Source organism: Rhagoletis pomonella, unplaced genomic scaffold (genome assembly GCF_013731165.1).
Source record: "Rhagoletis pomonella isolate Grant_MI unplaced genomic scaffold, Rhpom_1.0 Rhpom_scaffold_00005, whole genome shotgun sequence".
NCBI classification, from domain to species: domain Eukaryota; kingdom Metazoa; phylum Arthropoda; class Insecta; order Diptera; family Tephritidae; genus Rhagoletis; species Rhagoletis pomonella.
Window position 1 is genome coordinate 75,592,013 of NW_023458559.1, and position 17,006 is coordinate 75,609,018.

The 17,006-nt window shown below is 33.9% G+C and overlaps 1 protein-coding gene across 1 annotated transcript in view; it reads right to left on the minus strand.

Annotated features, from left to right (window-relative positions):
• LOC118740221 overlaps positions 1 to 17,006 on the minus strand; it is a 125,549-nt gene that overhangs the window by 3,519 nt on the left and 105,024 nt on the right. Inside the window, exons 3-4 of the mRNA XM_036471719.1 lie at positions 9,219 to 9,283; positions 9,094 to 9,144 (exon numbers count right to left, since the gene is read on the minus strand). Coding sequence (XP_036327612.1) covers positions 9,094 to 9,144; positions 9,219 to 9,283 — 116 coding nt within the window. The remainder of the gene's footprint in view (positions 1 to 9,093; positions 9,145 to 9,218; positions 9,284 to 17,006) is intronic.

Below are 17,006 nucleotides of genomic sequence, written 5' to 3' on the forward strand. Positions count from 1 at the left end.
TTTTTTTTTAACGATTTATTTTTATTGCTGATTTTTATTTTTCCTCTTCGCTTTGGTTGCTTTTAGCTTATGTCACTAGTAGAGGTGAACCAAGTGACATTTATATAGTTTCGTTGTGTAAACAACGTAAGAATAAAAATAAAATCAGGAAAAAGCGTAAAAATACCAACGACTAGCACAACAAAAGAGAGAAAGATATAACAGGAACTGACTGATTAATTTGACTTTCCTGGTGCTGATTTGCCGCGATTGAGTGCGGCACGCAGATGTACCCAAATAAATCAAGAAAAACCAAAAATAAAAAATGTGTGTTCCTGAAAACAAACATAATTGCCAACCTACATAGTATCTACATATGAGAGAAAAAATCTACGTAAATACTAAGGCAATTATACATATTTATAAGCAGTTGTATATTTTTTTTTTCAACGAGGCAGCATCGAAAGCCTGTGTAGCCCGTCAGCGTGGGACTTTAACCCGAACTAAACCTCCTAGCGTCCTGTACCGCATTTCCCCCCGGTACTACCATCAAGTATTTCGTCGGTTCTAGAGTTTTCAATTTGATAGTCAATTCCTACCACCCCCCTTATCCACCATATGGGTCAAGATACTGGTTTAACTTACAAAGGTTCTTCTTCTGTCTTGTTCAGCTTTTCTGAGTGTGTTCATGATTCTTGCTGCTATATTGGAAACTGCATTCCAGTTTTCAGGGGATTGAAGCATATTTGCAACAATATTTTCATGAGTTGGGTCTACTTTAAAGATATCTCTCAAAAAAATCCGTTCTTTGGCGAACTTATTGCAGTAGAAGAATACATGTTGGACGTCTTCGGCAACGCTTCCAGCGCAGAAATCACATGTATCAGTGTTTTCCAGCTTGAAGCGTGTGAGGTAAGCCTTAAAGCAGCCGTGACCTGTAAGCAAGTGGGTTATATGAAAATTTACCTCACCATGGTTCGAGATTTGGTATTAATCGGTGGGTCCAACGCCCATTGCTATTTGCGTCCCATCGCATTTGCCACTTTACACAGAGTATTGTTTCTTGGAATTTTCTTTCACCCGGTATCTCAAAATTGGTATCCTTAGCCAAGAGGTCTATTGGGTGGAAACCTGCGACAACAAGGGCTGCACAGCAAACCCTTAGAGCACAAATTCTGTATGTATATGTATGCCAGCAGTTGTATACATACATAAGCCTATATGCATTCGCCTTAGATAGGTGCACATACTCGCACTGGTGCTGAAGATGTTGCCTTGGCGCTCATTTTGCTAAATTCAACACGGCGTATGAGCAACATTTGCTCATTATACTATGCCCCTTAAATTTGCGCTACAACGCTTCGCTTATTGGGGTGATAAAAATTGCGTTGCTTTGAAGTATAAAATGTTGCGCACGTTTTCACATACTACATACATACATATGTATCTATTTATGTATGTGTAGTCACATACTTATTTGTACACCTGCCATACAAGCCCAGGTCATTTGTAAGGCCTACCTGTTTCGCTTGCCGTAGGCTTGGCCTTTGTCGCTTTCTGTATAACTGTGGCAGATTCATTAGTATGTTGGTGAAGTGCCTTCACATTTCGCAGCAAATGTAGATTTTTAGGTTAATTAAAAACAAGAGTTCGTTGACAGCGTTGTTTAATACTACGGAAGTAAGTATTTATAAAATTCGCCTATATTGCGTAAGGAATGAAAGCAGTAATGAGTTGAGGTTGTTGTCAAGTTATCGGTGCGGGAGGAATGAGGGATTGTTTTGCAGTAATGCTCTTATTTTTTTGAAAATTCCGCTAATGTTAGCATTAAAAGAGAATGTGTGCTTCATCCGTATACATTGGTTCGGATTCTTCTTCATCAAACGCACCACCTCTTTAGCCATGCAGAAGCCTTGATAAGTGTTCCCTCCGTATCTCAAGTTTACTCTGGTCGTCTGTTACCAGATTTCCATCTTAATTTCTTCACTAAGGCGTAATTACGAAGAGCTTAGATGCTGGAAGGTAGCAATGCAGCTCGAAAATTCCTCTTAAAAGGACGTATCCCCTCCTTAATTTTACCCCGTTCAGCAATATGCATTCAAAAAAAATACAATCCCTACGCTTTGACCCTAAATTCACATATAGTCTTTTATTGAACAATAAAAAATACTGGAAAATTGTGCTTTTGGAAAAAAAAAATTGCCAAAATCAGTTTTTGCTGTTCAATAAATGACTATAAATGACTTTTGGGTCAAGGCGAAGGAATGGTATTTTTAGGGTTTGTAGTCGAAACTTCAAGCCTAATTTAAGCCTAAGTGGAAGGTTCTATCACCTTTTGTTTCTTTGCTAGAGCTTCTAAAATGTTGAAAAAATACGATTATTTGACACTTTGACCGCGTTTTTCTCAAAATCCAGAGCTGATGGAAACTTTAAACTGACGGATTCGTAATAAGCTCAAAAAATTATATCATAAATAAATAGCTTAAACATTTTCCGCACAAAATTTTGTTTCCCCATTTTTGTTGGCCTTTGTAATTTATATTCCATATGGTAAATATTTTCTACTGAAGCGAAATTTTGTGTGCCCATGTTTATATACATTTTTTAATTACGCAAATTACATACACATTTACTATGTATTGCATTAACTACAAATGATGTTTTTAAAATAATAATCATTTTTTGCATACTTCGACATTATTACGCTTTGCTTCAGTGAGTGTGCAAAGAAGGAATATGAAAACTGCGGCAATACGTAAATATGAAAATTACAACCTTTTGCCATTTAATAAATTGAATGGACGAGAGAATGATTTAATGACAGCGAAGATGTTGTTGCCCATTTGTGGGTAGTGAGAATTTAATTACGAGTACATTTTTTATAAACGAATTTTCTTTTCACAGGCGAATAAATTATAAAATGAATATTAATTCTTGCAAAGACAATCATAAATATGTTTAAAAAAGTAATAGTATACATGTATGTATGTATGTAGACAAATATTTATATTTATGAGAATGTAACAAGAGATTTAAATTTATGGATGCAAACTAAAAAAAAAAAAATCATTTAATACTCGCGATACACTGCCCACATGCAGAAAACGCTTCATTAATTGCATTTTAGCGAAAATTGAAAGAAGCGAACGCAATTGATTTAATATTAATCACACGTACTGAAATTACATAATTGAGTAGTGCACATGAATTAATGAAGCGTACAAAAATGAGCGTAAATTATGCAGAAGAAGAAAAAAATTGTGTAAGGGCATGCAAAGAAATAATTCGGTCGGTGCATATATGCATATAAATCTAGGTTGAATTCGATTAATATCAAATACATCGTTGATACGAGTATACGGGGCGTATGAGTAATCTCCACACTGGCATGGGCTAGTCTGTTATAGTGTTATATGTACGGTGACCATATTTATGGGAGTCGAATACGGGTCAAAAAATTATTTTGCAAATTTTTTCGACCCTGTTTTCCCTGAAACAATATCCTTATAGTAACATCACAAATTTGTAGGATAATTTTCACGGCCGTATTTTACACCGTAAAATTTGTTAAAATAATTTGTTAATTATTAGTATAATAAAGTGCAATTTTAAGTCGGTAGGGCCAACCACAAATTTTTGGATTTTTTTTTTTTTTGTTTCTTTGAAAGAGAAGCAAATGAGCAGCACCTTCCACTCGCACTTTATTCTACTCAATTTAAAATTTTAATGAGTTACAAAACTTCAAACAGATTGTTTTTTCTAAAAAATTCTAATTAAAAATTTTGAAATTTTGGTGAAACATTGCCGAATTAATTTTTATAGTTTTTTGCACAAAGTTTGGTAATTTGGTATTATTTATATGGTTTTTGTTAGGAAAAGAGCCTTACTTTCATAAAATAAATAATAAACATTAAATAAACTAAGGAAAAATAGCCAAAACTTACTAAAATATCGAGTCCTAAGTTCTATTTTGGCCACTGTATGTATTCGATTCGAATCACAGGCATTTCTATTTTTAATATTTTTATTGAGCTTTGTACCACGATTGTTTATTAGCAACAAAGTCTAAGCGGTAGACTTCATCAGACTTCTTTTTCTAGACTTCAGCAGCTACTCCTACCGCTTAGACTTTGTTGCTTTTTCAATTTTTCCTAATAAACAATCGTGGTACAAAGCTCAATAAAAATATTAAAAATAACAATGTTAACAAGCCACAATAACATTGACAGGCATTAATATTAGAAAGTAATAACTGTTTATAAAGAAAATTACGGCTATACACCAACATCACTTAAAACTTGTTCATAGGCGTGCCATTTTAATGAGCTGTTAAGGCGTCGGAACACCGAATAAGTGACAAATACAGGAAATTAAAAGAAATACAGAACATTTGGCGTCCCGTATAAAATAAAAAAAATACCACGACAATGGGTCAAAAAAGAGCACTGTCCCGTATAATACAGGACGGATGGTCACCGTAGTTATATGTACATATGTTCTAGCATAGGTAAATGTGCTGGTATTTTGGCAGCAATTAACTTCAAAAGCATATTTGTATATAAATTGTAAATTAAGCAGCTACATATGTGTATGTTTATATGAGGGAGTGTTTTAAAACGGCATTTGAACGTTCATACACATGTATGTATGTATTACTAAAGGAAGCCAAAACTTTGGCGTATATATGTGCATAAATTTTCATTTGCATACATATACATAAGCACGCAGGTAACTTTGTACATAAAGATATATATTAATAGAGCACTTATCATTTATTGTCTATCTACTATATTTTGGCATCATAATGAACTCAGCCACTCAAGCATTTATTGTGTTTACGAACAAATGAAGCGTGTAAATAATTAAAATGCCATAATGCATTACAACAGCAATCAGTGAAGGCATACTGCGTGTACAAACAGTAATGAAAAATTAGTTAGGACCAGTATTAAAAAAAAAATACATAAAATTTATGGCGGAGAAAGAAGAGAAAATAATTTACGGGTTTCTTTTACTGGTACTTATATGTTTTGGTTTTTTTTTTTAATAAGCACTATTTCTTTTAAAATTAAAACTACCTCAGAGCTTCGAAAGTGCCGAAACTCGTTCATATATGTCCAAAATTTTTGTGAAATACTTTTCGATGTTCCAAATTTTTGAATTCTTTGAATGATAGGTAATCGCTTTGTTACATAGTTTTTTAGAAATCCTACTAATATGTAAAAAAGTATCTTAAAAAGGTTAAATTAAATTAAAATAAGTTAAAAAGTTCAATCAAATATTACAATACAGAAGAGAAATGATAAAAGCCGAAGGTATCTTGACCACATTGGGTTAGAGACTCCTTTAAAGAGGTACACCCAGAAAATTAACTAACTAAGTAACCAACTTCCACCTGTTCGAAAATGAAATTTCGCGCACACTGGATTGAAAAATCGAATTCAACTTGAATTAAGAGAATTATTTATTTGAAATTTTTATTATAATATGGGTATCAGAAGACAGAGGCTGAAAAGGGTTGCAGTTTGATGAAATTTTTTGTATTTTAAAAACGGCTGCCTACTGTTTAAAAAATCAAATTTAAATTAATTATTCGCAAGCTGTGAAAATATATGAAAAACTTAAAAATGGGAGTCAAACGAAAATTTGTTAAGTAATAAGTTAAGTGCAAATGTATCACAAGAAAGACTTTTAAGAAAGATTTAGTTTGAAAAATGTTTGAAGAGGGTTAAAAAAATTTTAAAATCTCGTTTGTTTTTATCTGACTTTAACAGCCAATTTCACAAAATTTAAGTGAAAAATGATTTTAATTTTTTGAAACTTATATGGAAATTGACAGATAATAAAAAATCATTTTTCATTTAAATTGCTGTTGAAACTGGCTATAAGTATGTTGAGTTTTACTGAATTAAATTACAGCAAAATTTCATACACTCAGCGAGGTGGGTGAGGACAATCTAGTATTTAATAATTCCCTAATGTGATGTGAATAATTTATTTACCTTGGTACTTTTCCGAGTATTCCTTTCAAAACTTTAACAAAGCACAGGAAACAAATTTTGACATCCAATTTTTGTCTAGCACACTCATATGCATTCTCAAATTAATTATTATATATTTTTTTAATTTCTTGCTTTCCTCTCTGCAGTCAATTTCAATTATGCCTTAGAACCTTAACAAATATTTTACTTTCATTCATAACAGTAAAACCTTTTTTATATCTACATAGTTATGAGAGCGCTTGTAAAAGCACATGCTTGCACCACACAAGCTGGCCATATGCCAAAACACTCAAATTCTCAATTTTTATTACTTTGCGCCAAACTTCGTTGTGGGGTTTGTCACGTTATTTGGCAGCCGACCATCGAGTGCGTTGGCATTCACTAATCAACTAGCAAAATCTGATGTTCGATATTTGCAAATAGAATATCAAGTACAGAAAAGGTGAAATAAAAATTTCAAAAATTGCAGGAAAACAAAACCGAAATCAAGTAAAATCAGAAGAAATTGGCAGCTGACCGCGCCAAAATTTTAACCTCACTTTTCATGCTGTCACTGCTACTGCAGTCATACTCTTCTGCCTTAAATGGCAGTTCAGGCAGCCTCCTCAACTTTAGCTGCCATTTTAGTTCACAATTTGAATGTTTTTTACTAAGCAATGCTTTTTTGGCAATTTTTAGTACTCTTGGTCATGGATATTATTCAATAGTTCGCAGCCAAAATATTTATTCATATTTTTCTTTATAATTGCTCTTGTAATGAAATAAAATATTTTTTGGCTACAGGTCATTGCGGGAAATTGATTTGTGAGTTATGAAATGGAAGTATCAGTTTTCAAACCGAACTCAGTTCAGATGAAAAGAAAAACAACAAATAGCATTTTGGTGACCAGTACCAAGTAATAAATATTTATTTTTCAGTTCTGATTTTTCGTTTGCTTATTTGGCAATGGTTTTCAGTTTCACTTAAATGATGCAAAACGATTCTTCAAATCCTTGCAACAACATACTTCATCTAATTTGATCAAAAATTTGAGTGAAATCAGTATTACTTTTATACCCGGGCGCACTTTTGCACAAGGGTATTATAACTTTGTTCACACAACGGTTCTTTGTAACAGGCAAAACGAATCGAGATAGATATAGACAGATGAATACATAAATGATAAGAATGATAAATAATATTTAAAAAAAACTTTTTAATATACAACGCTTTTATAAATGGACGTAAAAGTAGAAAATAATATTTCTCAGTCCCATAGGATTTGTTTTGATAACTTTTGATTTTGAAATTTTAGCAAAAGTCGTTACAAACAATTTATGAGATTGAAAATGAAAAGCGTGGGGTGCATGCAATAAGCAAACAAAATGGCCGAAAATTTTTAAAATCGGACAATAACCACGCCCACATCCCGTATAACGGTAACTTAGAGAAAAACAAAATCTTCGATAAATAAGTAAATATTTAAGCTAATTTATACAAAATTGAAGCTTGCAACAATTCTTTACCAAGAAATACGTTTATGATAAAATTTTGGAAAGTAGGCGTGGCGCCGCCCACTTATGACCACATATATGTATATCGGTAACCGTTCTACCAATTTGCATCAAACTCGGTATGGTTATTGGGCTTGCCATATAAAAGCAAAACGTTGAAAAATATTGAAATTGAACTAAATTTACGGCCGCTTTTCATATAACGGTAAATTTCAGAAGTGCTTGAAACTTCAATATTTCGAAATCTAAGGACGCTAATTTACTCAAAACTGATACACCCCGGTTTACCATGTGCCGGTAGCTTTCGGAAAGGTGAAAAACATATATATATGTATTAAATACTTGCGAGACTTTCTTACTTGTTTTTATTATAGGAATATCGGGGTGGAGTGTAGAGGTCGTGATTATCAGATCATGAAAGTTGACTTTGACTTCTGTTTCAAATCCACTTTCCACTCAGAAATGGCTGAGAACTTAATGTCGTCAAAAAAATCACAATATCTGGAGCTTCACAAGTAACTCCGAAATTAACATTAGAACATAAATAATCTGTAGACACCTAGATAACTAACGCGTATTGCAGGCTTAAAATAAATTGTGTTTATTCGTTAAACGAAAGAAAACCGCCACATCTTCAGCAAAAAAATTCTAAAATATCAACGGTAATTTTTAGCCACTTGAAACTTGCACATCATTACATTAGAATTGAATTGACAATAAAAATGTTCCTATGTATGATCAAAAAATTCAATCACTTTAGAGAGAAAATATTTTGAAATTTGGATGAACATTTGTTGATTTTTTTTTTAGTGAATGTGAATGAACTGTGTTTTAATTAAAAGTTCTTAAAAATAAATATATGAACATGAGTGGAAAATAATATCACTTTGAAATGAAAGTGCAATTGATATGACCGACACTGTATGTGTATGCTGCTAGTTCCACCAAAATTCGCCTTCGTTGTGATAAGTCAAGCTATAAGCAAATTCCTAGGGTCGGTAGTGACTTGCTTGAGATGCGTTCACGAAAACCGATGATCCCTGCAATCTTGCAAATTTAGGAAATGAGGAGACAGACGAGCTAGAGCAAGTGAATTAATCTGCTCATATGCGCGATCAACGAAAAACGTGGAGTTTGCTAAGGCTCTCCAAAGACACATTGGATTATTAGCATATGGCCACCAAGTTTAGGGACCCGAGTAATGATTTATATAGAAGCTGCACTTTCCGAGATTTTGGCTAACTTATTCGCCCGCTTATACCCTTTAATTCCTTTGTCTTTTGGCGCCCGTTGGATAATGGCTCGTCTATTTACGCAAACTTCTTTTATCCTATTCCTGCATTTCCGAACACAAAGGGAGTTAGCTATTACAGACATAACTCCCTTAATGATTTGTCGGGTGCTGGAGCAACTGCCATCTGAGCTACGTTTGTCGAGGATATAGGTCTCATGTTTTCGAGAGTATTTTTCTTCATGCATATAGGCATTTAAGGCCTTTTCGCTTCCACATTCAAACTTTAACTCAATTCAATAATAACTAGCTATGGCATTTTTTGTAAAGGGCTTAGTAGTTAGAGACTACTTCCTAGCATGGGTATGGGCGAGGATTAAAACTTACACCTCCATAAAAGGTGCATCTGTTTGCCTTCTTTGGCAACGTCGCTTAACCCTAAAGATTGGCGATTTAAAAGTTTAAAAGTTTAATAAGCAGGCATAGCAAGATAAATGCGACTAAATCCGAACCCTCCAATAATGTTCGCTGGATTCAAACAAGATTGCTCACCACTATAAAATCCTTTGTGTGTGAGCTGTAAAGATAGAAGGGTATGAATCTGTTAGAATGAGCATCAAGAAACCAGTTGGTAATTAAAAGCTTGGGCCATAATTCTAAAATTTTTTTCCTAAAAAAGTTCTAACAGAAATAATTACCATTATGCGATTGTATTAATAATAATATAGAGATGTAACTCAAAATTTACGTTTTTGGATATTTCATCAGCTTGATAAGTAGAAGGCGTTCAACCTAACAGATGACTAAATTTCCCAAAAATGGTGAAGATATGTGTATTTTGGTATACCCACTGCATGAGTTGATCAAACTTTGACTGCGTTTCCCCACAAGATTGAAATTTTGAAATAATTCTGTATATTATTAAACGTGCGATATTTATATCCAGCCATCTAACTGCAATGCCTTGAGCTGTCTTCAAATAATTGAAGGCGAAAATAATTAACTTCCAAATTAGGTATACAAAATCTTTACAAAGGCAACAATTTTCTTCTTGACAAGGACATTGCATTAAATCAAGTCCCAATGTTTAAGTTTGTTGCACACGTTGCATGAATATGGAAAATTTACACACAAAAAAATATGAAACAATAAAACAGAAATATGGAAATCTACATTAAAGTGAGAAGACAAAAGAAATTCCATAGCAAATAAATGAAAGAAAATCGCAAATAAAAATACTCAGCAGCGCACTGCCAGAATTAATTAATGTTAATAATAACACATCAAGGAAGTCAAGACAAACGCGATGCGACAGTCTGTCTACAATGAGCTAAAAAGCGCGAGAGAACGTGAGAGGTGGAAATGCACACCCACTTACCGAAAGCGAGAGATGAAAGCAAAGTGCTTCTCCTCTTCCCTGTTTTTATAAATAAATAGTTAAATAGACAATATTAACAATGAGGTGAGGTGAATGCGCGTCATTCGTTTGCGCTAACCTTGATAAAGCTTTTAATTAAACATAGCTCATAGCTGGTACAACAATTGCTATATGTAGGATATGAGCGAGGGAAGAGAAGATGAACAATTATAGAATAATGCGCATAGCAATGAACTCAGTCCTCTTATCCCACTTACGGCATGTCGCTTGTCTGACAAGCGCCATTGCTGGGAAAATTAATTAGTGTCAGCACAAAGTGATTTAAAACCAAAAATTTTGAAAGCGAATATAAGATAAATAAACCGTTATCTCTTGATTCACTAAAGAAATAATGAATTAGGTAAGACATGCCAGTGAAATAATGGAATAAAAAATGCTCAAAGATGGTTGAAGGAGCCAGAAAATATTTTAATTTATTTACATTTGCCAAATGTAAACAACATCGTCATCACGGGAGACTCAAGCAGGCGGTACGCTATGTTGCACGCGGAAGTATGCGACTATTGCTGAGTAATATAAAATTCCACGGGCAACAAAGTACGTATTTTTTATAATTTACAATCCTAGATTAAATTTGATTATTATTTAGAGGAGGGAGCAGGTCACCTAATTACCACGGCCATTTCCCTAGTAATCTTACAATTCCTTCTTGGCCATTTAATTGCCGCTATGTCCTAATAGCCAGATGGTAAAGTCAGTTTCAGGAAGTTATGAGTGTGCACAGCTGAAGGCTATTGCACACCACTTTGCGGTGACTTCGCGTGCTTTCAAGGCGAGAAGCATCGTCCCGTAGTCATAGTAAATGTAGACAGTATTGAGCATTATTGCACTACCACTAAATTATGTGGATGTGTTTATCGGTGGACCCACTTTCTTGGCTCACTCCTCGCTAGTCAAAAGTAGCTTTCTATGTTGCATAGCATAGGCTCCTGATCGGATACCATGGTCGGTCTTGGAATAAACAGTACTGGCCTTTTAAATAGCTTAATTCATCTATTTTTTGGGAATTCGTAAAAAGCAAAGATAGGATAGAAACAAATTGTGGTGCCTTAAAATTACCTAAAAAGCACTAAAAAATTAAAGATCTCAATAAATCTCGAAAAAACCCAAAATGTTCAGAAGGGATCTGTGAAATATCTCGAAATTAAATTATTAATACAAACTACATTTAAAGCATATGCAAAACTAAATGTAATTGTTTATTCCCATTTTCGTTGTTTGTGTAATTTTGTATGTACATACACCCGTATTAAAAAAGTACAAAGCGAGTGTAAGCAAATATAAGTGCACATTAGAGTGGTCGAACATGTTGAATTATTGATTAATATACATATTGTAAATTTTGCGGATCATTAAATATCCGGCGCACGTATTAAATATATTTTTTTAACCTTTCTGAAAACAACTGTTATGTGGTAAGCAGGTTGGTTTTAACCTTATTTCAAACAATTTCGCTGGTATCTTCAGTTAGACTTAATGTGATAAACTTATGTAGTTTATAGTGGGTGGTACCACGCCCATTTTCCGAAATTCCATAATAACTCTATTTCTTTTTAAGCGATTGTTGTGAGTATCAACTTTGAGTAAATTAGTGTCCTTAAATTTCGAAATATCGACGTTTCCGCATTTCTGATATTTACCGCTATATGAAAAGTGGGCGTAATTTAAATTCGATTTCAAAAATTTTCAACACGTTGCTTTTCTGTGTCAAGTACAATAATTATACCGAGTTTGGTACATATTGCTAGAACGATTACCGAGATACACATATGGGTTTATATGTGGTCGGTGTCAGACCCATTTTCCAAAAACTTTGTATAGTGATATTTGCTGCTAAAGAGGTATTAACAACATCAATTTTGAATAAGTTAGCTTCCGTATATGGGATGTGGGCGTGGTTATTGTGCGTATTTTTTAATTTTTGGCGGTTTGGTATGTTTTACCAAAAACAATTGTTCCAAGTTTAGGTGCAAATTGTGAAGCTGTTACGGGTATATGCACATGTAATCATGCGTAGGCGTGGCTACGATCATTTTCCAAAAATTTAAAATATTCTTTAAGATCATTGTAGATATAATTTTGAGTGAACAACCTTCAGTACTTAGTAAAAAATATCGCAGATTTCGTATTTCTGCAAACTACCGTTACATCGAAATTAGGCGTGGTTATTGTCCAATTTTTTCCCATTTTCAAAATCATCCGTCCTTGGCTCAAAAAAATACTTCTACTAAATTTAGTTTGGCATCTCAATTTTTACCTGAGTTATCATGTGCCCAGAGGCACAGAAGGACGGACGGACAGACATCATTTATGAGCGCTGTATATAATTTTTGTGGCATTTCAGCTTAAACTTCTAAGTACCTGGTCTTCAGTATCGATAAAACGCTAGAAATGTCTCAGAGAATTGTCTGAGTCATCAATCCCAGCGCGAAAAAATATACACTCCATGTCAATTAACAACCTTTGGATTTTTTAATGGGGTCAGGGCTTGATGAGGAGTAGTAAAGATAAATAGGGCACAGTAGATTCCTTGGAATCGGTGCCTTACCTCAGCCAATAGTTATTACTATTTTAATTGATAAATTTATCATTTAATCAATGTTTCTAGCACCATGATATCGATGTGGATACCTCTATATTTATTTTGCATCATTATTTAAATTCCTGCTCTAATTAAATTTATTATGTGGCTTCCGCTTTCAGCGCTCTTTAAGTCAGCCACCGAAACCTAAGCGATTTCAAAAAGCTGCTTTGAACTACTTTTACTTATGCCCATACACATGTACATACATACTCGTACATGTTAGTCCAACACATTTATTCTCTGACTACACATGTATACGCATCACGTTAAATGAAAATAAACCGACTGCACAAATAAGCAGACGTATGCTTCATTTTTCCAGTTTTCATCTTAATTTCTCCTAATTGGTAGAAGAATCTTACTGGAAAAAGAAAACCGAGCACAAAGTTGAATGAAAATAATAAATAAGACTGATACCTTATATTGATTAGATAAAAGCAGAGCAGGCGAATAACTGCAAGTGCACACAAATAAGAATGTAAAGAAGCAGCATCAGCAGGGAATGTACTTTTACGAACCATATAATGGATACTTTAGTATGGTTATTGAAAGAGCCAATTTCAACTGATAATGGTTTTAATTACTTAGCAAAACTAGAGCACAGGAAGAGTAAACACAAACAAGGCAAATTCTGTTTCATTGCTCGCAATCAGCGTTGCCGCGAGCTTGAAAAAAGAAGTATCAGTTGCCAAGCAGAAAAAGTATCAAAAAGTATTAAAAGCAAACACAACTGTTGTTTTTTTTAACTTTTATTTGAAAAACAAATACTAAATAAAATTTTATAATTTAATCCATAGTTAAGCTTAATGTCCAGCTCTTAAGAAAACGGCCAAGATAAAATTGTGTATGTCCAAGGAACATCTGATACTTCACAGCCTCTTGCCTCATCCTTTCCTCAAGAAATAATGGAACGGGCATATATTTCTGTTGCAAACATGGGTTGCCTTGTACTCTTTCTGCACAAAACCGTAGAAAACCGTAGTAGAAAGCGTAACAAATTTTTTAAGAACTACGTCTTAAAATTGCGCAGTTGTCGCCATACGCAACACAAATTATTGTACAATGCATGCACAAAATATGAAAATAATTTTAGCGCGATAACTGTGTAATTAAGTACAAACAACCCCACACATCACACAAATGACCGACGCAAGCGCAATATTGAGCAATGTTTTTGTGTGGTTTAGGGGTCCCAAAACAGCGGCGTGTACAAAGAAATTCCGGGTTGTATTTCCCTTATAAGAGCTGACAAATCAAACTTATAAATACATTTAAAATTTTAACAGCCGATTTCACCAGCAATTTAGATGGAAAATCATTTTTTTATTTTCTTTAAATTTTCGTATAAAATTAAAAAAAAATAAATAAATAATTTTTCACTTAAATTGCTTTCGCGATATTGGCTGTAAAACTTTAAATAACAAGAAAACAATTATTTACCTATTTATAAACTAGTAATATTTTTCATAGTTTTCAAAAATTAATTTCTGCCAGCCAAGGTATCAAAATGGGGTATTTGTGAACAAAAAAGTATCAAAGTATCAAATCTAAAAATTTAGAAAAAAAAGTGTTAAAAATTATACAATTGTATCAAAACGGCAACGCTGCTCGCAATTAATTTTCTAATTCGAGAAGATAAATTGAGTGCCCCCTGGTCTTCTCTTTTAAATGAATTTCCTTGGCCCTTGGCTCCCATATGAAATCTTCGCAAACTCATCCTTCAGGTCGATAAAGTAAATTATTTAGTTTGCTGTGCTGTCTATCAGCTAGCCATTAAAATACATATATATCTCTTTAGCAACCCACTCAGCTGCTTATAAGTTCAAGGGTAAATGACGTGCTAATGACACAAACATGTCGCATACCTTGAAATCGTGAGTGCGCTTGTTGCTTCTCACTTGCCGCCGCCTGGCTAGCTAAGTGAACTGCGTGCAATGAAAACAAAGTACATATAGATAAATATACATATATGTGCACATATGCAGCTAAAGGTAACAGAAGTGGCAATGAAAAGCAATCATCCAACCAGACCATCGGTGATAGCCGAGCTAGAGGTGCCAGGCGCTACTGTTGGTGTTGATCAGTGCGACCAGATGATCAGAAGAAGCGAAAGCAAAATTCATACCTTAGAAACTTTTCATCAACTCCACAAGTTCAGCGAAACCCATGTTCTTTAAATAAATTTTGAAATCCTTGTAACCAAAACACAAGATAACTTCTACATATCGATGGCCCCGGACTACTTCATTTCAATTAGTCTATCCTGATTCGAAGGCTTGCAAAAGAGTGTCGTAAATTGGATGAACTATCCTAACTTTGTTCCATTAGCGCTATCAAATAAACTATCTTACCTCAGCTTTACCGATAAACTACCCTGGTTTGTGTGTCGCGAAATCATTATTTTCTGCAAGTACGCTAATAAATACAATTGTAAAAAAGTACAGTTTAAAGCAAACTTCTTAGTAAATTTTTGTAAATAATAATAAATATTTTTTTTTCAGAGAGCTGTCTTTGTAATTTTTAAACGGTTAACGGTAGTTTTGGTAATATAAAAGAATAGTACGAGGTTGACCGAGCTTTGCCCAGAATGCATACACATTTTAAAATTTTCAAGGTTTGGGTATCAAATCATGCAGAGATGGTAACTAATGGTCATAATTGGCCCCAATGCCTACCCAAAACATTTTTGTTTGAATAAATTTTTGTATAAAAAAATTTTTCTTGGTCCTGCCCTCTCACTGAATTAATCAGAAAGATTAAAAGGGCCACTACATACTTGTTTTTAATATTTAATTTATTATTATTTTAAGTAAAAACGGATAGAAAAATAAACGAAGCTAGTTCTAATGGACTTATTCATAATAAATAAAGTAGGTTTAAAAAGCTATATAAATTACCGTTTTCATACAATTTTCAATTTATAAACCTTTTAAAAAGCTACTCTATTTTTTATGAAAAAGGCTATAAATCTAGCCTCAAAAACACAAACCTGGTCACACTGGTGCCGATGCGACTACCGCATCAGTGCAGTGTCCTATTTAGTGCTGTAGCGGTAAGCTGTTTGTTTCCCGCCTGCTGTTTTTGTTGGAAGAATTTATTTTTGCTTAATTGCGAATTGGCAACAACAAAGGCAAAAGAAAAACATGTTGAAGTGAAAATAAATAAATAAATATTCTGAGAAAATAGTATTTAACGTGTAAAAATAGACAGTATGGCACGTTCGTCTGTCTGCCAAAGTGAGATGTTAATCAGCTGGTTGTGAGTGTTGCAGCAGCAATTTGAGTGATGAGCTTTCGTCCATCGCCAATATGGCCAACACGCTCGCTTGATTTTCACTCAGGCGCGCAGTGATGGAGCTTTGTTTTAGCATTTTATTTTATTATTATGGGCAATAAAAATGTTTGCTTAGCTTAAGAGGGATTCATGAATTTGAAATTAAATTTGTTAATTTTTTTTTTATTTTAAACATCTCAACTGTTTCTGAGAAGATATAGGTTTGAGGAGATGAAATATTTTTGCTGCTGCTGCAGTGTTTGCCGACATACGAAGCTTCAGTTTTGAGATTCTGTTGAAATGAAAGATTTTGCACAACTTTCAATTACTCTTTTCAAATATCTTCGACTTTAGTTTCGAACTGGGCACAGAATAGTTCTATAAAAAGCTACTAAAGCCATCTCTTTCACTTTCCAAGACATATAAGAAATATAGCAGTTTTTCACCATATTAAAGCTAAAAGCGCCTACTATGGCATGTGTCGCAAAGACTCTTTGCTTATTGCCCTCTGATACTTTTTATTGCTTACGTGTACGTGTACCTCTGGACCAAACTCTTTTGCCTTCTTTTCCAAGCTGCAATTTAAAAGGGCAAATCGTATTTATAAAACTTTCTAACATAAGATTGAAAAAGTCGCCCTGCTGTTTTAACTAAAATTTAGTTTGATTACGAATTTCTTGAAGACGTCGTTCCTAATTTAGATGAAGCGAAAATTTATGCTCAACGTAGCTTTACGATGCCTTGATGGATTGTCATGGCTGAAGCCATACGCTGAGAAGACTTATCAAGCGGTAATTGGCACAATGAGTAGGACCTTCCATCTTGTGAATTGGTAAAAGGACACTGAAACAGCTTACTTCGAACAAATTAGTCGGGTAGCGTCGGTTCTGAGGGTCCTGTAGGTTTTAAGCCACATTATTGCTGTTGTCACCTACTCTTGGTGAAGTGGAAAAACGTTAGCTTTATCCTGAATTATTACTGTGGTTTCTTTTCACGAAACTCATA